The following is an 18,435-nucleotide window of genomic DNA, read 5'->3' on the forward strand; positions in this document are numbered from 1 at the left end:
CCACGTATACATACACTTTCAATAAAGGATTGACAAATTTACCGATCCATTATAATTTGTAAACTTGGGTAGGCAATCCTCTGTAACTAAAATTGACTGGTTTAATTTTTTAATATTTTAAGAACAGTTTTTTGTATTTAATGTGTATGTTGTTTATATTCTAAGGGCCCGACCGGAGTTTTGATACAGCAGCACCATTACCAAGCCGTTCCTGCCAAACCACACAATATAAACTATAGCAATTTTATTAGTACCGACAATGAGTACGCTTCGGGACTTAGCACATTTGATTATGATCACACATCGACATGTTCTTCACTGAATAAGTCAATTTTATCAAGTAATGATATTGACAAAATTGACGGTAAGTACACATCTAACAACTATCAAATTTTGCAGCAAAATTTAATGCTAATGAATGAATCGGTATTTCTTTTTTAGTTTTCAAAAAGCGTAATAATTCCCTTTTGAATAATAGTCCCATTAATAGTACAACCGGAGCAGCAGTACCCACAAAAAGCTTCCTATGGGGTGCTACGGGTGAACAAGAATGGACGCCAGCCATAACCACAGGTATGCTTTTAGAGTGCTAGTCTAACGAACACTCATTATTGTATCAAATAAGATTTATTTTAAGGGCCCATATAAGCATTTATGTTTATTGAAGATCCCCCAAATTGTATACATCCAATTTTATATAGCTCAACTTGAGTCATACGTCCTATGCAAAAAATATAATATTTAAATTTTGTTATTTCCTATACTGATTTTTGTCTGTTGATTAAAAGAAAATGTGTTTGACTAAAAGAAAATGTGTTGACTACTTTCGTAGCTATGTTGCTTTAACACTGAAAATTTTCTCAATGTTTTTATTTGAAATTAGGAGATGTAAACAGTTTAATCATAAAAAAACGTGCTATTTCTCATTCTCAAAAATCATGCACGTTCATATACCTTCATTAAATCATAAAACAGTAATAATCATTAAGGCATGTTTACATATTATTATGTTTACGTATTATGTTTAGCTTGCAGACCACTAGATAGATAGTTACAAACAAAGACCTTAAGAAGAGTTTTATAAGTAACTTCCTAAAAGTACACTTAGAGTAAGAGAAATCAATGAATAAGGAAGAAGAATAAGCGTGCTTCTAAAAGGCGTATTCATTACATAAACAGTTTTAGTAATGCCCATAAAAATCAATTCATTACAACGGAAAATGCGTGGGGAACATTGAAATTAATTTTATTGAGCAGATACGGACAATCTATTGAGTCCGCACAAATATCAAAGACAAAACACGCCTGGACTAGCTCTAAGGACATTAGATTTATTAATCAACGAGAGCGAAAGGACAGATTGGGATGAACGCATTTCATCGAGCACAAAGCAAAGCGCACAAAAGCTCTGTAGTTATATAGACTCTAATCTATTAATATTGACTGCATGAAACGGTCTCCAAACGACAAAAAAAAGCTTATTGGACAAAAAAAATGAAAACAATCTCTATGGAATTTATAGAAAAGGTTAATAAAAGTTGAATAAACGTACAGAATTTATAAATATTGTAAGAGTTGATTTTCATTAAAATTATTTAAATGGTCAATATATATTTTTCAAAATTGGCATACAGTTTATTTATACATTAAAATAATATATATTTTTTTTTTTTATCAATTAAAATGGCGGATGTAGTCACCTGAATACAAAAAACCAAACATTTTTTTGCTTATTAATGTTATAATTTCTATATGAATTAAAATTTGCGGAATAAAATGCTTAAAAAAAAGGAATTTTGGGGCGAATTTTCCCACTATTTTGGCTTTGAAAAAATTATTTTTTCGAAAATTTTCGAATTCTAAATTCACATAGAAAGTAATATCATAAAAAAAATGTGTGCAGAATTTCAGGGAGATCGGTCAATAACTTTTCGAGTTATCGTGTACGCCATTTCGAAAAATATAGTTTTGAGAAAAAAAAAGAAAAGAGTCGTCACGGTTGACTATCTATAATATAAGAAATACTTAAATTTACGTTCTAAAAATTTTTTGACATATTCTTAAAGGATTATATTATATTAACATGTTATGGAAAAAAATTTTTTTTTTTTCGAAATTTTACAGGTATCTGTCCCCTTAAATAAAAAAAAATGATATTTTTAAGGGGGGAAGCTGGTCTAGAGCGCAAAAAATGGGCATATTTTATGAATTTATTTTGACTCAACAAAGGAATCAATCGAAAATCTGTGAAATAGGTTTAATAATATAGCTTTCATGGTACAAATACAAAATTTTTCGTCTGAATTAATTTCAAAATGGCCGCTGTCCAGCAGTTCTCCTAAGGCGCCTTTTTTTCTAGTGGGTCCATTGCCGAAGACGTAAACTCCTTAATTTTTGTCCTGGATCAAAAAATAAAATTTTTTTACTTTCTATATAACAACAGAAAGAGACGTACGTAGGATTTTTTCGATATTTTGTTTTTTCGGTGCACAAAAAGTTACAATTTTCACTATAAAGAACGACATAAAATTGTTGATTAAAAAAAAAACTATGTAATATATTATAAATAAAAAATCCTACGTACGTCTCCGGAGAAAGGTATTTTGAATGTATTGTCAAAATTTCGTAAGAATCGGTAAAGATTTGTTCGAGTTATGTCTTCGGCCAGTTTAAAAAAAGTGATTTCGAGAAAAACGCGTTTAAAGTTGTAAGTATTGTAAAATCATACCTGCGAGGCACTGCCGTCGAATGAAAAATTTGGGCATTTAGACATTTTTGCTGGCATCCCTCATTTGGTATATTATTTCTAAGACCCTAAAGCACCTTTTAAGACAAAAAAAAATTTTTCGATTTTTTCAAAATTCTAGACCAGCTTGCCCCCTTAAGGTTGCCATTAAAAAAATTTAGTTATAGTTGCCAGGTAAAAATTTATATACGTATAAAGTGTTTGTATATTCAATAGATTTTTTTGATTGAAGATATGTTTTAAAGAACCAGGTTTTGTTGAGCTTAACAACTATCTTTCATTCATTCTAAAGAGTGCACTGCGCCTTATCTAAAATAAAGGGTTTTCCAATAACAGCCGTTATTTTGAATAGGATTGCGCTATCGAGAGATGATTAACGATTTTTTATGGCCGGAATTGGACAACGTTTATTTTCAACAAGACGGTGCCACAAAAGCAACGAAACTATTGATCTTTTATGGGAAGAGTTTCCAGACCGTGTTATCTCTTGAAGAGGTGATCACAATTGGCCACCGAGATCTTGTGATTTAACTTGTGAGTTTTTTCTTTGGGGCCACGTGAAAGAGAAGGTTTACGCCAACAGCCCAGGGTTGATTCAAGACCTCAAAGATGGAATTCGTGAGGCTATCGAGGACATAGGGCAGCCACTATGCAATTCAGTTATGGAAAATTTCATGAAAAGGATATTGTCCTGTAAGCGTGGTCGTGGTGGTCATTTGCCTGATGTTATTTTCCACTATTAACGGCATACCTTCCTCTTTATAATGAAATAAACATCCGATCATTTATATTAAAAAATAGCATTTTTCTTTGAATATAAAAACACACCTCTTATTGGAAAACCCTTTAATTATACAACTAAATACATATTTTTAATTTAGCTATTTAATGAGTTTTAAATAAAAGAACCTAATGCAATAGTATTGCTTTCTAGGCAATGATTGCGCTAGGCAAAATTCGTTTGAAATAACTGAAAAGGTTTTTTTTAACAGAGTTGCTAATTAAACTTTACTTAGAAATAAAAGTAATGAAGTTTAAACGCCTCGTAAACCTTATCCAAACAAAGTGGCGGCGGTACGAAATCCTCTGAATTAATAAAAGCAGCCTTACTTCTGTTTGAATAATTTGCAGTTATGAAAATTTTATAAAAATATTTTGTCTTTTTAAATAATATGTTAACTCTGTAAGTCCCAATCAACATGTATAAATTTAGTAGTAAGAGCAATCGACCATTTTTAATTTTACCAACAAAGATAAACTAATAAGTGTGTTAATTTCGCTATACCAGATATAGACCATTTTTTCACCTCTTCCTTCCCACCGTAGCCGAATGGGTTGGTACGCTGCTACCATTCGTAAGTGCGATGTAGGGTGCAGGCGGTGGAAGACGCTCTTCCCGAGCGGCACACTAGCCTATTTTTGCTAGTAAGTTTCGGATACGCTTATAAGAGCTTATAAAACAGTTAAACGATATTTAAAACTACAAAAACGAACGAATCTGAATATCTAACTTCATATTCATTTGATCGCAGCAAGAAAGCGGCTTTGTTTAATTTTTTTTACTAATTTTTTTACTATAGAGTTATTAGCTATTCCTATTGTGGAAATAAAAAAAAATATGCATTAAATTTTGTAGGATCACTCTACCCCTTCGCGTTCTACTATTATGTAATTTTATTGAGTTCTAAGTATTTATAATACATTTTATAAAACATTTCCTCTACACTCATGCTTACATAATTATTTTAGTTTCACTTTTTAAAATATTTATAATACAAGTATTTTTAATGCTACATTTTTTCCTAAATTTTTTGGAAAAATATGGTTGATTGTATGACAAAATTATAAATTATTATAAATTTTCCAACTTTGTATTATAAAAAATTCACAACCATTCAACAATTAAAAAAAAATTATCATCCACGTTTTCAACTTTATATAATAAGAATCAATAAAAAGTTTCTGAGTATGCCGATCAAACAGGAAAAAAGGAAGAAGGCTCGGCAGGGAGCCGTATCAAGTGAATTCGATGGCTCTTGGATGGTATTCGTTTCGTTCTTGACCGAAAATTCACGGATAATGAAGCCCACTAGTTTCTCCATACATTCTTTCTATTTGGCGAATGCTTAACGTAAACGTCTCATAACGCCCAAATAATAGCCCTTATCAACTGTTTTATATTCTGGAAAAAAATCGTAGGGTACAATACCATCATAATCCATAAAAACCGTGAACATCGCTTGTTTTTGTTTAAAGGACGCCGCTTTTGGTACCTTGGCCCATTGGAGCTCTCTGCTCACTCGCCTGATCGCATGTCGTACTCATAAAACCACGTCTCGTCTCCAGTAATGATGAGCTTGATGGATGTTGGATCGGATTCAACCTGGGAAATCATTTCTTTGGCGGTATCATCGCGGTGCCTTTTTTGCATGAAATTCAGGTCCTTTGGGACCAACTTTGCGGCAACACGGCCCAAGCTCACAATGCTAACTACAATGTCCTGGACGGATCCATAAGAAATGTTCAAGTCCTCTGCCAGCTCTCTGTTGGTTAATTTGCGGTTATTGAGCAACTTTTCTTTTACTTTATTGATGTTTTTATCTGTTTTTGATGTCGACGGCCTGCCACTACGTTCGTCATCCTCGATTGACTCACGATCTCTTCTGAAGCGTTCATGCCACTCGTAAACGGCTGTTTACTTTAGAGTATCATTACCGAAACAGTTTTCCAACATTTTCGCACTATTGAATCCGTTTTCAACGTAAAATTTAATACAAACTCGTTGCAAATTCACATGCATTTTTGAAACTGTAAAAAATCGAAACACGTGCAGAGGTAGATTTACTCAAGACTGCGATGCTTTAAGAAATATCAAGCCATGGCCGATACCAGATGTGGCAACCAAACAAAAAAACAAAACGGAACTCAAATCAGTTTACTTAGAGCGGATGTTCCGGGAACTTTTTGATCAAAATGTATATTCATATCATCTTAAGGGGTTAGGGGTAGTCAGAGGCCCGAAAAAATGACGATTTTCAATCATTTTTTTTTTGCTAGTCAATTGCTAATTTTTTTACAAAAATAAAAACATAGCGTTAATACATCATGTTTCGACTTGACTTAAGCAAAATGTCAAAAAATGAATAATTGTAAAAGTTATCGCTGTTTGTGTGGAGCCCGTTTTTCCAGAAGTCACTTGCGGTGATCATCAGAAGTCCTTGGATATTCATCTAAAATTAAACGGACAAGAGAAATTAGTTTTATTAATAGATAATCTTGTGCCTGATTGAAAATTAACAATAAGGCGGCCTCAGGGAATATTTTTCAGATTTTCAAGAAAAAAAACGAGAATTAATTGTTAAACATAGTTTTGAGAAAATCGCATTTAAAGCTACCTACTTGCTCTCGAACGCTCCGGAGTGCCCGAGCGCTCTTTGTTCATGGTTAAATAACTCGAAAAGTATTTGTCGGGTTCACTTCAAATTTTCCCACAATATTTTTAAGATATTATATGTACTTTAAGAAAATGCAAAAAAAAATCAATTTTTTGAAAATTCTGACTAACCCTAACTCCCTAAGAACTGTTTTAATCGCTTAATCATTTTGTGGTTGGTCGTGTAAGCTAAAATCAACCGAAATAGTACGCAACACAATACAAAGTAAATCAAATTGCCATGTCTTATTATTCAAATTATTCATTCATTTATTCATTGCCATATATCGTGGACGTTTGATAAAAGTTATTTGAGACGATATACCACTTTCTAGAGTTTAAAAATTTATCTTAGTAATAATTTGAACAGTTTTCTATGAATTATCGGAATTTATTGATCTAAAAGTAAAAATTTCTGAATTCAATTACATTTTTTTGTCAAACGCCCATAGGTGCGTACATATATGTATGTACACGCATACTATATACTATATATGTATACGCATTTATATACATAATTATGTGTTTTTTTACGATAATGTTTAAAAATATTGGTACTAATATAAATTGTTATTTATTTTTTCTCACTCTTTTATGCTTTACATGTAATGTGTGCAAATTTTGTGTGAACGTACAAAAACAAATAATCAATCTTAAATCAAACTTAAACCAAAAACAAATAACTTAATTAATATTAATTTACACGCCTTCTTCAATCAACGTTTACAAAACTAATTAATGCAACAAAAAATTGAGTGCATAATTTTTTTCTGGCCCCCAAATATACTACTACCAACATATAAATGAAAAGAGAATGCAAAAACGGGAAAACACTTAAATCCTATAGTTGAAACCGAAGCTCCATTTGATAGTGAGTGCGCGAATGCTGATGGCAGAGGAAAAATAATAATAGGTTTGCCAAACAGACAAATACAAATTATTGCAATTGTTTAGTAATGCGTATTTTAACAATTTTCACTTTATCTAAAAGCTTTGCTTAAATATATTGTATAAAGATAAAAGAAAAGTGTGCAGCATAATTCAAGCAATTTGTATGGATATGTGTGTGCGCGCATATCAGAAACCTGTGCATGTATTTTAGATTTTTCATTAAAAAAATAAACTTGAAATATAAAAAAGAACATCAAGTCAAAATAATGAAAAATTAATGAAAGCATGTACTGACCGACATGAGAAAATGCTTGGCTTACACTGCATAACACTTCATAAGTTAAAAAATGCACAAAGTAGTACGATTCGTTTTATTCACACTCACTATTTAATATTTTGTATGTATGTATGTAGTAAGACAATTTTTGGTAGTTGTATTTTTGGCTTTGATTTGTATAATAGAATACGTAGGAATAATTTGGTTTTTTATGTTGGATTACGTTGGGTCCCTTGCACTTTTCGACTCATAAATATGCTTTCGATATACATATGTATGTATTGTTTTTGCAGTAACATTCATATACACATATATATATATACATATATACAGAATGTAATTTGTTTGCTTGTATGATATTTAATTATATGTTTCCATTTACGTGAAATTACGCATTGTATGGAGACGAAAAAACACACTGAAAGCTAAATATGTAATTTGCACAAATACACCAAAACTCCAATGCACCAATACACCAACGCACCAATGCTTATACACATAAATACTATATGAACGTTTAATGAAAAAGGCATTTCATCACAACTACACAATCGAAAAATGATTAGTTCATATATAATTATTTACATTATACTAAATTGGTGTACAGGATCCAGTACTCGAAGTGTAACCAATTAAAAAACGTGTGAAAATAATACAAAATTAAGAATAAATTTACTTTTGATCGATATTACCACCTTTTGCCCTGACTATGGCCTTGAGACGGTCCAGAAACGAATCGCATGCTGCCCGAATGTGACTTGTAGGTATTTTGGCCCACTCGCGGACATTGACTTTTTTCGGCTCCTCGACGCTGATGAATCTTTTAGTTTCCAAAATGCTCCAAAGAGAATAATCCATCGGATTTGCGTCTGGTAAATTTGGTAGCCATTGTGTGAACGTTATGAAGTTCGGCACGAGGTTTTTAGCCATTCTTTCACCCTACAGAATACTTTCCCGATAATATTTCGCATTGGAGAGCGCCCATCTGTGGTTATAGCTGCCCAAACCATTATCTGTGGCGGGTGCTGCCTCCTGGTGTCCAATCGATGACCCAATTTCTCGTATGAACGGTCGGTTAAATAAACCCTATCGTTTTGTCATTGTTCGGAAACTGTCGGCTTTCGGCCAAGCGAAGCAACTCCCTCGGTCTCTCAAGTCTGACTTGTTGCTGTTTTGATGTGAGATCATGAGCCTTTGGATCTTGTAAGGCTTGACTTTGAGATCATTTCTCAGTATGCGACGGATGCTACGGTCAGATATTTTCAAATATTTTGCCATTTAATTAGCACTTGGTCGGGGATTTCGCTCAAGTCGCTTTTTCATTTTTTGAACCATTTCACATGACGTTGCAGTCTTTCGATGACTACCTCCACGACGTTTCGCAATGCTACCAGTAACGATTAATGGTGCGATAATCGAAAACTTTATTTACTTTAAAGTGCTCGAGCTCAGGACAATTGCTGGTTGTGAATTTCCAGTAATGCAATCATACTATTCCATTTAAAATCCATCACTGAGTTTCTTTTTTCGCGTTTACTCTCGGCAAAATGCTTCCGCGCGCTTGTAAACAATACTCTGGACTGTCATTTAGCCAATTAACAGACAGCTGATGCCCGTGCGCCAGGTGCGCGAGCGGTCTGAAGTTGGTTACACTTCGAGTGCCGGAGCTGTATACATAATTTTTTCGTCTAAGGCTGTCGCATGTTGCGTTAGTAAGTCAATGTTACTAATTATATCAGTTTAAAACGTTTTTACGCATAACAAATTTATTAAAAAACTACATTTTTTAAGTTTTTAGCATTTTTATTGTAATTGCTGCAATATAAAATAAACTTAACCCTCAACATGGAATGGATACTTGTCTTGCCATAAGTTGTTAGTTTCTGATATAACCGTACATATGTATGTACATATGTTCATGGTAATTTTCGTAAGAGCGTTTAAATACACAATTCTTCTTAATTTGATATTATTTTTTGTAAAATTTTGTTGATTGTTTCCACGTCACGGGCTTGAAATAATTCCATATGTGATGTTACGAGCATTAAGAATTCCTTTCCGGATTAGGGAAGCCAAAGATTTTAGTCATGAATCTTGCGTTTATTTCGTTGGTGAGTATTGGGTAGATGAAGTTCTTCGTCTTTTGTTATGGAGAATCCTTTTTAAAAGCTATTGTGGGAGTTGATTTCACCTGCCGAGTGCGGACGTACATATATTTATTTGTGAGCTGACGTCAATAAAGTATACGAATTATAAAGTAATACAGGGTGGGCCAAATAAGACCTAATACTACTATGCAGCAGGCCCATAGTTTGCCTAGCAGTATGTGCAGTTGCTCCATCTTGTTCTCCTTGTTGCTCCGTCAATGTTCTGTATCATAGATTCCGGCGTTTCATCCTCATTTTCGAAGAAATATGGACCGATAACTCTAGTGGCCATAACACCGCACCAAACAGTACATTTAGATGGGTGCAACTGATGTTGGTGTGTTGCCCTTGGATTTTCAGAGCCCCACAATCTACAGTTTTGTTTGTTGACTTAACCATTTAAATGGAAATGCGCTTCATCTTCACATATGCCGATATTTACGCTGCGTTAAAACAATTGATCGTTGACAAGAATAGAAAAACTCGATAATCTTAACGCGTTGTGTTGTACTGTAGGGTTCCATAATAAATTTCCAACAATTCAATTATAACCTACAAAAAGAGAAAAATAAATATGTCAAAAAATAAAAAAGTTATTTGTGCTTAACATTAGTAGGACTTATTTGGCCCAGCCTGTATAATTACGCATGCCCAGGTAATTGGGGCTTTGCTCTATTTTTGTAAAATTTTTTTGTTGCCTGTCTAAGCAAGTTAGTTATGTTTGAATGCACTCAAAATACGTATCAAATACTTCTTAAATGAATGAATGAAATGTTAATCTAAAAGCGAGTCATTCAAAGAACCTTACTGGAGTTGTCATTTGCATCAGAACTTTTTCCCTTATCCCACCGTAGACCAACACGCCTTGTGCGTTACTACCATAGGCGTGTCAAATCCTTAAAAAAAACCTTTTCCAACGGCAATCGCTCTTATGCAAGCAATAGCAAACCTCCGCATGTATTTTTTCCATGAAAATGGGTTTCATAAAAACCAGCTGCTGTTCGGAGCCGGCATACACCTGTAAGACAACCTCAAAATGCTCCACATAAATTGAAGAAGAGGCTCAACCAAATACCTAATAAGCATGTAGGCGCGTATGTACGTAAATATCTGTATCTATGATAAGTGTGACGGAGACTGTTTTGTAGTATTTTTGCTATCCCATATCAATATTCACTTCAGCCAATAACCTTCTCATATGTGTATGTATATTCGTGTTTCAGTTAAACTTGTAAATTTATAGCAAACATCAACTTTTCCTTGTTTGAGGGAGCGTACTTTCACTTTATTTCTCTCGGTTTTAAGTTATTTCTTTTCGAGGCCTATCTGGTTTTTGAGTTTTGTACACTGTACTTACACACACAATTATTATATGTACATAACCTATTTATTTTACGCCAACTATGCACTTAAAAATTAGAACATTTTATTATAGGCGATGGTTTTACTTGTCAACCATAAATTTTATTCTACTCTATTAAAAATTTAGTGGTTTTTTAATTACTTTAAATTTTGTAACGTCTCTGTGTGACCTACATTGCCCGTAATAACACAATTTTGCTTTTGTTCCATTTACTTTGTAAATAAATTTATTAATCAAATAATTTTTGCGATCCACAATTTTTAGGTGTGGATTGGAAATCGCTAACCATACCGGCTTGTTTGCCGATCACAACAGATTATTTCCCAGATAAACGTTCTCTGCACAATGATTACGTCATATCTGATTACACATTACTTCCGGATGATGTAAATTTTGATTATGCCAATAGTCGTGCTGTATATCGTAAGCCTCTGTCAACGGAGGAGGTTTTTCGTGAGATTGTGTCACAACGATTGGCGCAAGGGTTTCAGTTGATCGTGCTCGAGGAGAAGAATGCCCAACCGGCGCAGGCGCCCTGTTGTGGCGGCTACAAACAGCAAAAGCCGTCTGCGGTTTTGGGCATTAAAGCGCCAACTGAAGTGATGAAGGAGTATTTACTCTCTATCGGTCGAATATTTCATCGAATAACTTTAAGTGGATCTGTGATAACTGTTACGGGATATCGACCTAGGTAAGTAATATGTATTTCTATTCAATATATTCACATACATAAGTTTATATGTACATAATAAAAGGCCGCCATAGCCGAGCAGCTGCTTTAGGTGATTACCATTATTCGGTGGGTATCCACGTTAAACATCAAGTCATAACAAAAAAATAACACTGGGCTATAACTAAAGAGTGCAGTTCTGCATAAGAAAATTTCTTAGTGGAAGTGACATAAAATTTTTGCTTTTATTTGTAGCACAATTTCACGACGCACTCAACAATTAATAAACTTTCTTTGTTTGTCTATATATTTATCGGATGTTTTTTTAAGATCTTGAGAATGCTAATACAAAACAGACACATTGTTGGAATGCATTTTTTTATTACAATCTAGTAGATAATTCACAGTATTTATTTTTTGAATATGATATCCGGCATATATCCGTCGCGTTCCATTCGATCAGTACAATGTTTGACTACTTTTCCTAATGTAAATGAATAATAAATCTAAATGAGTACAATCGGGAAAAATGCGACTCAATTTATGGTCATTCGCCTTCAATTCTTGTACGAACTGTACTTTATAGGCACGTAAGCCAAGAACCTTACATAAAACTTTGGACGTAGTCGAAGGACAATGGGCAATAAGTTGAGAATGACGACGAATCGACATTTCGGCGTCTTCTTCGAAACTTTGCGAACAGATTTATTTTTTCAAAGTAAATTTCAACAATTTGGAAGCGTTGTCTTGTAATATAATTTAATCTATAATATAAAAATAAGTCAGGTTTTCCTTCCTGACGCTATAACTCCAGAACGCACTAACCGATTTCCACGGTTTTGCATTCGTTGGAATGGTCTCGGGCTCCGTCAGGTTTATAGCATGTACTCTGTTCAGTTAATTTCATGTGGCATTTATTATACGCACGTTCTTTCAAACGCGAACTTAAAACCGGCATGACCGGTGAAATTAGGGTTAAAGTTATTCGTTTCCTAACAGTTCAATTGGAAACCATCAAATCAATCAGGCGTATTGTGCAAATTTTTATTCAACTTCAACAGCAGGCATTTGTTCTTAAGGTGGTAAGTTGAACTGTGTAAATTATGTGGATCGTGAATTTGAGGTTAAATTCACCAGTCTGTCCATAATCCAAATCCGTGCGAACATCGACCGTCGCACAAGACATGCAAGCCAGCAACAAGCGTATTCACAGAACTTAAGCGAAGAAAGACAAAATATAATAAGAGAAAATGCTCGATTGAGACAACGCGTGAGCACACGAAGATCATTGGCATCATACAATCGCTTGGCATTCTAATATGATCCCACTGCGAACTACAGTGATGATGACAGTTTAGATATTGGACCAATGCCGACTGTATGCCGATATTGCAATGCGTTAAAGTTCAAAGAGAAACGGCTGGATTGTGCTGCGCAAGTGGAAAAGTCAAACTGGATCCATTACTTACACCACCACAACACAATTGATACTCCAACATGCAATATTTCCCGATCCAGTGCAATGGGAACATTGTTGATGCAATGCAAGCTCATTGTTTCGGATGAGTGCACAATGGCACATAAGAAATCACTTGAAGCACTTAATTTCACACTGAAGGATCTTCGGCGAAATAACAACAACTTTGGCGGCTTGATGATGTTGTTGGCAGGCGATTTCAGGCAGACGTTGCCAGTAATTCCCCGTGGAACGCCTGTAGATGAATTGAATGCTTGCCTGAAGGGATCACCATTGTGGAATAACGTAAAAACATTATCGCTAACCAATAATACCTATGAGAGTTCAACTTCAAAATGATCACAGTGCCGCACAATTTTCCAAACAATTATTAGCTGTTGGAAATGGAAAAGTCCCAGTTGATGCGACAGCTGGATTAATTACTTTTACAAACGACTTTTGCCGATTTGTAGACTCTCAATTAGCTCTTATTGAAAATGTTTTCCCAAACATTAATGAGAATTATCAGAATTATGCTTGGTTAAGTTAACGAGCAATTCTCGTCGCAAAGAATATTGATATACACGCACTGAATTTCACCATTCAATCAAAAATCGATGGCGATTTGGGGACATACAAATCCGTTGATTCCATAACAAATCCCAATGATGTAGTAAATTATCCAACGGAGTTTTTGAACTCTCTGGAGATACCAGGATTTCACCACATAGCTTGCAACTCAAAGTTGGTTCAGTTATTATGATATTGCGTAATTTGAATCCACCGCGACTTTGCAACGGTACTCGATTTGCGATGAAAAGACTTACTATATGTCGAATTTGATTGAGGCAACCATTATTAACGGAAAGTGCGCAGGTGAAAATGTATGTATTCCTCGAATACGAATGATTCCGCCTGATCTTTCGGTTGACTTCAAACGAGCCTTGCGTGCGCAATGACAATTAACAAGTCGCAAAACCAATCGCTTAGTGTTTGCGGGATAAATTTAGAAAATCATTGTTTTTCACATAAGCAGCTATACGTTGCGTATTCACGAGTTGGGAAACCAAAAGACCTTTAGGCCGAAGTGCAAACCTTAAACTATTCTATTATATTCTAACCACTATTAATTCGCATCCCCACGTTTTCTTTTGAAATATACTCCTTTGCAAATTTTTAAACATACCACTATTGTTTTTTTTATAAATACAAGGTGAAGTCCCAAGTAAACAAAACTGACGTCATAAAAATGTTTTTGATGGCGCTATCTTTTTAATGGGTTAGCGCGTTGGAACTTACATCCCTAGTTGACTTCCAGTGAAAGCTTGGTGACATTCGGTTCAGTGGAACCGAAGTTATTGTGAAATTCGTTGAAATTCATGGAATCGGAGTTGAGTATTTCCAAAGCATCGATTTATCGCATTTTAACTTATCATTTTGGTTTAAGTAAGGTCTGTCCACGTTTCATTCCGCATAAGTTAACTGAGGACCAAAAATTGCTCAGAATCCAACATTCGAAAGACCTCATTAAAGGCGAGAAAAGACGAGAACTTCATTTACAACATGTCACAGGTGATGAAAAGTGGCGTTTCTAACATGAACCTGAATCAAAGTGCCAACGTGCCGAATGGAAGACCACAGACGAGCCACCACCCAAAAGTCGCGTTTGGGGAAGTCAAAAATCAAGTCGATGATCATTTGTTTTTGCGATTCAAAGGGAATTGTCCACAAGCAGTTCAGTACGGGCCAAACCGTCAATGCAATTTTCTTTCTGGGCGTTTTGAACCGTTGGTTGCATCGCATTCGTCGAATTCGCTCTGAATACCGCGAAGGAGGAAGCTGGCGTTTATTGCATGATAATGCACCATCTCATCGATCCACTCTTGTGACTGATTTTTTGAACAGAAATCGCATTTTAACCATCAATCACTCCACGTATTTGCCTGATATGGCTCGCTGTGACTTCTACCTGTTCGGAAAATTGCATTTGACCATGACAGGAAAACGTTTTGCCAGGCCATCCAAAAAGCTTGTACCGACACTCTGAAGGACATTCCGGTCAATGACCTGAACCACTCTTTCGAAAAGCTTTTAGATCGCGCAAAACAATGTATCGAGGCCAGAGGGAACTTTTTTGAATAAATAAACTCGAACTTCAACTTTTTAACCAGAGTTTTTCTAGGTATGCAGTTTTATATCCCATTGGTGGTGCTAGGCTTTTTCTTTCATATAAAGAAAACGAGCAATTACTTTGTATGGAAGAAAAAACGGGTAGTCACTTGAAACTTGCACTTTCTTCAACTAAAATTCAATCAGCTATAAAACTGCATATCCAGAAAAATTCTAAGAGTTCCGATTAAAAAGTTGAAAGTTTTGATGAAATTCTGAAAAATTTTGTACAAAATTTGAAACTTTGTGTTATATGGAATTTGAAAAAAAATCTGATTAGACTGGTACGTAAATTGTTGATTTGTTTATATCGCTTAATGATCGGTGTTCTTGTGTTATCCAATTTCTGCGTAGAGCAAATTAACGTGCAAATTTTCCTGCCCATACGATAAGTTGATCACTTCGTTACGCGGAGGAACGTGCCCACATAAGAGAGGAAAAGTTCCAAAAATAGTTTTTTATTTGAAATAACCTTAAAACGCGTAGCTCAAACTTTTTCGTAAAAATTATACAAATATTTTCTGTATTACAGACATCCCTACCCACCCATTAATGTCGACTACAGGTATCGTTTTCATGCTCCTCAACATGAAACGTATGAAATATCAGGTGTTAATTTTACAACCGAAAAATTAGAGAATTTCAATTGGAACTATATGGATCATTATATTTGTACGCGTGGCGATAGAGATTATTCATTGATGGAGGTAAAAAAATTATCATTATGTTTGTTCATAATAAAATTTAACAAAAATGTGGACCTCATTGTTTTGCAGAGTCTAAAATATTGGCGTTATCGAATGTATTTGATGCCCACCGATAATTTGGCGATGAAAAAAATCATAGAATATGGTAGTCAACGTTGTGATATTTATACAGATTTAGCAGTGGACAATACAAAGAAACAAGTGGAAGATTTTATGCGCCTAATGGAAGTGCATATAAACAAAGTGAAACGCCAGCGAGTACATGTAAGAAAGTATCGGGGATATTAATGATTTGCTTTAACTTTCCTGTCTTTTCTTGATACTGACATAAATAACTCTTCTCCAAAAAATTTACATTTTTAATATAATTAATTTCTCAAAAGCGGCTACTAATTATTGAGTACAATAATCTATATATGTATACATTTCACAAATGAATATTTTATTTTTATACATTTTAGTTTTTCTTTATTTCTTTTTATCCCGTAATTGCTAATACACTTTTTTTATTTTTATCTGCATTTTGTTTTTAATACTTTCCATATTATTACTGTATTATAATTAAATTTTAAATATGCCAAAATTATCGTTTATGGATAATGAAAGATATGAAAGATATTTAAACTTGCGTACATATACAGGGTGTTTTGTTACCGATTGCAAATACCATTCTGTGCTTAATTTAATGACAAAGGAGGAGGAGTTGGGGTGCGATTTGCACGCTCCATGGATGACAGCCATTTTTATTTTTATCTTGCTTCACTACGAAGGCCTGTCTAAAAATAATTAACGTGTTCTACAATATAACGCGATTTAAAGTAAAATAAAATGAAAACAGTTGCAGGTTAACACTTTCGTTCTTTTAATAAATAATGTCACTGGCATTTTTTTTTTGGTTCTATAATTTGTTTACTGTTTTACTGAATTTGTCTCAGAGACCTCCCACCCGGACATCGGCATCACGCTGACTGTTGTTAAAGGGAATTTACACAACTTATTTCTCAGGAAAACGCAGAAGAGATAGAGCTCTTTTTCTTCATGTGCCATTTCGAAAACCCTTAGGCCCCAGTACAATAGACGCAGGACTCAGAAAGTACTGGGGACTCCTCGCCTTTCAATTTCCAAACTCGTAACTGTGTTTACCGGTCAAAAGAAAAAACCAGGCGGAAAAGCTAGGTTTACCATTTAACTCCGAGACTGTTGAACACTTTCTCTGTAAGTGCCCAGGTTTGGGCAACCAGACGATTAAGGTCACTGGGTGCTCCTTTCTTCGACAATCTGGAGCTGTGCTCCAACCTAGATCTTATCAACCCTCCCTGCTACATCAACAGCTCTAGCGGGCTGTAGATATCTGCCTGTTGAAGGTCTCATAATGGTATCAAAACGGCGCTTTAATTCTACTTGGGGAGTGCCAGAGTGGTACTTCAACCATTTCACCGACGTACCTAATTTGTTTTTGCTCTGTTCGCTCGTTTTAAATGTCTGATATTAGCTTTCAATTGAAACTATTTTCGTAAGCATTGATACAAAAATAAAGCCTTTTTTATATATTAGATATTTTCGTAGCGAGACAAGATAAAAATAAAAATGGTTGCCATTCCTAAGGCTTTCGAGCTCAAGTCCAACTTTTAGGTTTCTTTCGTCATGAAATTAATCACATAATGTAACTTTAAAGTGTTTTTAGGCGGTAACAAAATACCTTGAAAATATAATATATTATATTATATGTATAAATATGTATAAGAAATGTAAGTTTACAATTTGCTGATATGTTTTGATTGGTAATGAAAAAACTTTAAAATATTGTCTGCTTGAAAAAGAGTTTTTGCGCCATTTATCTGTAAGAAATAGTATTTTTTAAACTATTTATTTTTTTGTTGGTGTTATGGTAGCAATATTACTAAACCACTCCTGACAAGGGCAGACTGTTTGGCGTAATAGTAAGTTCATCTAATGGTAGCCCGATTCAATGTGCTATTTTCGTAGAATTTTAATCATAAAAAAGGATTCGAAGAGAGATTAGTTGGGCATTTACGATGTTCAGAGCCCTGCGTTTATTTTCGATATCAGGTATATTCAAAACAATTATCGTTTTAGCAAACTCAGGATACTTTTTAATAAACGCTTTAAATAATCACCAAACTCGGAATAAAAATGTTTGACTTTGACATTTTCGAACCCAAGCTTCTGACATACAAACAAACATTTTAGTATTCCAAAAACAATTTTTGGATTTAAAAAAATACATATGTATATACTCATATGTACATATAATTTGTTGGATGTTTGGCCGGGTCCTCCAGTTTGTGATGTGCTTCTTGATGTTGTTCTGTAAATGGAGTGACCTAAATAATATGTAATTATGTGGCAAGAAGAAGAATTGTGTGGCACATACATACATAAAATCGTTAAGGATTTTGTACAAACTTTGTAAGACTCTTTTTCATGGCAGACATTTATTTTAATTTCTCTCATGATTTTCCATTTATGATAAATTATACTACTGTTTTTTACATACATATGTATGTATGTATATATACTTATCTTATGTATGCTTATGTATATTGTATTTTCCG

At 34.3% G+C, this 18,435-nt stretch overlaps 1 protein-coding gene across 5 annotated transcripts in view; it reads left to right on the top strand.

Annotated features, from left to right (window-relative positions):
- LOC129243107 (GATOR complex protein Iml1) overlaps nucleotides 1-18,435 on the top strand; it is a 31,454-nt gene that overhangs the window by 4,692 nt on the left and 8,327 nt on the right. For 4 of the 5 annotated variants that reach the window (XM_054880235.1, XM_054880236.1, XM_054880237.1 and 1 more), the window contains 6 exons: nucleotides 166-364; nucleotides 442-573; nucleotides 6,991-7,092; nucleotides 11,122-11,548; nucleotides 15,685-15,859; nucleotides 15,929-16,123. In XM_054880235.1, coding sequence (XP_054736210.1) covers nucleotides 166-364; nucleotides 442-573; nucleotides 6,991-7,092; nucleotides 11,122-11,548; nucleotides 15,685-15,859; nucleotides 15,929-16,123 — 1,230 coding nt within the window. The remainder of the gene's footprint in view (nucleotides 1-165; nucleotides 365-441; nucleotides 574-6,990; nucleotides 7,093-11,121; nucleotides 11,549-15,684; nucleotides 15,860-15,928; nucleotides 16,124-18,435) is intronic. The other variant, XM_054880238.1, reaches the window with a different exon arrangement.

This window comes from Anastrepha obliqua, chromosome 3 (assembly GCF_027943255.1).
Source record: "Anastrepha obliqua isolate idAnaObli1 chromosome 3, idAnaObli1_1.0, whole genome shotgun sequence".
In the NCBI taxonomy this organism is placed as follows: Eukaryota; Metazoa; Arthropoda; class Insecta; order Diptera; family Tephritidae; genus Anastrepha; species Anastrepha obliqua.